The sequence below is a fragment of the Myotis brandtii genome, unplaced genomic scaffold (assembly GCF_000412655.1).
Source record: "Myotis brandtii unplaced genomic scaffold, ASM41265v1 scaffold433, whole genome shotgun sequence".
Taxonomy (NCBI): Eukaryota; Metazoa; Chordata; class Mammalia; order Chiroptera; family Vespertilionidae; genus Myotis; species Myotis brandtii.
Genome location: NW_005366559.1, coordinates 753,276 through 757,006, shown reverse-complemented (window position 1 = coordinate 757,006; position 3,731 = coordinate 753,276). Strand labels below are relative to the sequence as shown.

The window sequence follows — 3,731 nt, the reverse complement described above, 5'->3', positions numbered from 1 at the left end:
GTCTTGGCTGCCTGCGGGGCGCAGGTGTGGGCCGTGGGGAACCGTAGAGCAGGCTCAAGTGCGCCCCCCAGGCTGCTCCGGGGCCTGAGAGGGGTTCTCTCCAAGCGCTCGCGCCGCCAAGAGAAGGGCTGTTTGGAAGTTGAAGTGTCAATGTGCCCGCAGTCAGGCCAGGTAAATGCCAGTTAAGAGGAGCCTCCCAGCAGGGCCCAGGGAAGCCGCGCAGGCGCCGGCCTGCACACATCTCAGCCGCCTGCTCCCCTGTGCCGGTGTCAGGGACGGTAGACAGGTCTCTCCTCTTCCAGACACGAGGGACTGGGCGTGTATGGACAGAGGATTTGCGTAAAGGACACTGGACTCCACTCAGAAGTAGAAAGTGGACAATAAATTTCTGAGTTTTGAAAGTGATTTTTTAAGACTCGGGAGCTGAACGGAAGCCTAACCCTTTGCATGAGACCATCCACCCCAAGGTCCAAGTCCAAGTCCCTCTCCAGTGCAGAGTCAGGGCCCCCCACCCCCCAACAAGTGACCGGGAGGCCTGCAGGCCTGACATGATCTTTAGAGAAAACATCCTTTGCTACCAAGCCCACCACTTTGCGAAATGTCTCCCCAACTTCCTCCTCCCAGCTCCACACGCTCCGTATGGGAGAACGTGGTGGCCGGTGGGTGTTTGAAGTTCCTTGTCCTTCCCTGACTCGGACCTGCCAGCTTCTCTGTTGTCGGCTCTGCAGGCCCGACTACAAGTGCTGCTGCTGCTGCTGCTGCTCCGGTTTTGAGACCCAAAGAGCATAACTGTGTGCTTCACACTAGGCAACAGTTCTGTGACTTTGACCAAGTCATGGGCCCTTAATATTTATCTATTTGGTTACCAAAGTCTGAATGATAGATATTTTGATCGTCTACAGGAGGCCTTTCCATTTTCTAATTGGGGAAAAGCCCGCAGAGCTAAATAATGTATGTGATATTATTCTAGAACACTCGGTCTAATGGGCATTTACTAAATGATCCTTCAAGGAGTTGGCCCTGGCCTCAAGTGGTTTTTCTCAGGGTTTTTAATGCTTCTGTAGTAATAGGAACATTTTGGACTTAGCAAACAAATCAAACCTCACTTTTTAAAAAAATACATATTTTTATTGATTTCAGAGAGGAAGGGAGAGGGAGAGAGAAACATCAATGATGAGAATCACTGATCGGCTGCCTCCACGTCCCGCACTGGGGATCAATCTGACAATCCCGGCATGTGCCCTGACCAGGAATCAAACCCTGACCTCCTGGTTCATAGATTGTTACTTAACCATTGAGCCACACCAGCTGGGCTCACCTCATTTTTAATCTCTAAATATTTCATTGCTAAATATTATTAGAAGCGATTTATTTGGAGAGAATGGCAAAGGCAGTTAAGACTATGTTCCTAAGTGTTACTCTGAAAACGAAATCTTAGTTAGAAGACGTTGCACTCAGCTGAACCTCTGGGCAAGTAGGTCTGCACTCTGGGGCCCTGGGCAAGGGGCCACTGGGTCTTTAAAGGGCAGGACAATGACTAGAGCAGATTAGAAGACAGGTTAGGATGCTAGAGGCTGGTATGCAGCCCCCATCCATGTCAGCATGGAGAAGGTGGACACCCAGGGAGATGTGGGTGAGATACCCTCCAGTGAACTACGTGTAGTGTGATATGTTTGAAAAACCACGTCTTTAAAATCAAACTCAACTTTGATATCAGCTATTAGCTTGGACGAGTTATTCATCTCCTCCAACATCCAGCTCTTTTGTAAAATGGAGCTTTAAGGGTTTTTTTGGGGGAGGAGGGGGACATTTACTCTGAACTGTGCAAAAACATTACTGCAGTTAAGTGGTGAAAGTTCATTTTATCCCAATTCCCTATTTCTAATTGCTTTTAAAAGAAGGTCTTCTAGTGGAGTCCTTTGCCTACTTCCCCATGTAATCTCTGTCCTTCTGTCCAATACAAGCAGCTGGCTGATGGTGGGGGACAGAGCAGACTTTTGTGGGTGACCTGCGGCTCTCCCAGCTGCCAGCAGGATTGGGGTAAATGCTCATATAGGATTCCACCCTGTCTCTGCTGAATTGGCTCAAGTAGTGACAGGCAGCGCGGACCCATCGATTGTCCGGTTACAATATATACGAAGAAAATAACTCCTAATTTCCAATTGCTTTTAAAAGAAGGACTTCTAGTGGAAGGTAGTGGGCCTAGAGGATGAACAATTAGACAAAAACATTGGTTCTAACAACCCTTCAAGACAGGAGATCCTAATTCTGCTAAGCAACTTGGCTAAGTGCTGTGGGGAATCTGCAAGCCCTTACCTCACACCTTCCTGTGAACGGCTGCTCAGGGAGGTCCTGGGAGGTCCTGGGGCTGCCAGGCCCCTAAACCTTGGCCTCTCTCTCCACAGGTGGTTCCATCAAGGCCCCAACCCCCACAATGGGGCCCAGGACTGGCTCTACTCCGGCAGCTACTGGGACAGAAACTACTCGAACTTGCCTGACATTTACTAAAGTGCAGACAAGTCAGGGCGTTGGGCTAATCTACAAATCCGTCTTAAACCTGTGTTTTTAAATGTTTTTCTTTGGTTTCTACTCATCTTTAAAAAAATAAAAATAAATAAAAACCCCGCTCATCACTTGCATTTCACCCCCAAAAATAGGGCACAAGGTGACCCCGGTGATGGGAGCCTCCCAGAAAATGGGTCCTTTTGCTGCTGAAGGTGCTGAGTGGGGCGCTGTTGTACACAGAGGGCAGAGGAACTGCGGGCGGGGTGCTTTCCCGCGGCTTTGCCAGCTCCGGAAGGCGGATACCTGAATGTAACTTCAGCTTTATGAAATTATATACCTACATGTAACTTAGCTTTATAAAATTACAGAGTTATTTTGGCTACTCTATGCTGTCGGGCTTGAATGTTTTAGATGTGACTTCGAGAGGCATCGACCTCTCCTTACACTGCTGGCCGCTCAGGTGCAGAGAGAGAGCGTGGGGGAGAGGCGGGTCCATCGGCCCCCCAGCCCTCCCTCCACACAGGCCGGGCCTGGGGAGCCACCGGGCGGCTCTGCCTTGAGAATTCTAATGAACGGACTGAAAGGCCTTTCGTTTGCTTCTTGCAGTGCTGTTTACTTTACAATTCTGTAACCAGCCGCTAGGATTAGGAAGTGTTTAATTGTCCATGTTCAAACTGAAAATATGTATGAACTCTAGCACTTCACAGACATGCCCTAGAAATAGAGTTTAATCACCGTTATGACATAATGACTCCGGGAAGTTCAGCTGCATCGACCTGTGGACCGGCCCTGTGCGCCCAGGTCTGCGGGGCCCCGTGCGCCGGGCCCAGGGAGACGCTGCCCAGGAGCCTGGCCCTGAGTCGGGCGCGTTCACCCTGCATTTACCCCCGGGCCCAGCGGCTGCTCCGGGCCTCGGTGGCTGCAGTAAATTATTCTCGTTGCTGTCTTGACGTTAACAAGTGTTATGACGAAATAATCTACCTGATGCAAAATAAAGGCTTTAGAGCGTCCCGAAAGCGTGATTTCTTTCGTTAAACTGTCGGATGTGCTCACGTTGCCAGCTCCGTGTGACCCGAAGTGACCACGAAGGTCCTTTTACTGCCCGGCCGGCCGGGCGGCTCCGGGGTTGAGCCAGGAGGTCGGGGTTCAATTTCCATCAGGGCTCCTGGCGCGGCTTATCCCCAGCGCGGGGCGCGCAGGAGGCAGCGGGTCCTGGACCCTCACCC

General features: G+C 50.8%; 1 protein-coding gene across 1 annotated transcript in view; it reads left to right on the top strand.

Annotated features, from left to right (window-relative positions):
* OSBPL1A (oxysterol binding protein-like 1A) overlaps positions 1 to 3,515 on the top strand; it is a 119,070-nt gene extending 115,555 nt beyond the window's left edge. Inside the window, exon 27 of the mRNA XM_014546152.1 lies at positions 2,406 to 3,515. Coding sequence (XP_014401638.1) covers positions 2,406 to 2,508 — 103 coding nt within the window. The 3' untranslated portion in view covers positions 2,509 to 3,515. The remainder of the gene's footprint in view (positions 1 to 2,405) is intronic.
* The last annotated feature ends 216 nt before the right edge of the window (positions 3,516 to 3,731 follow it).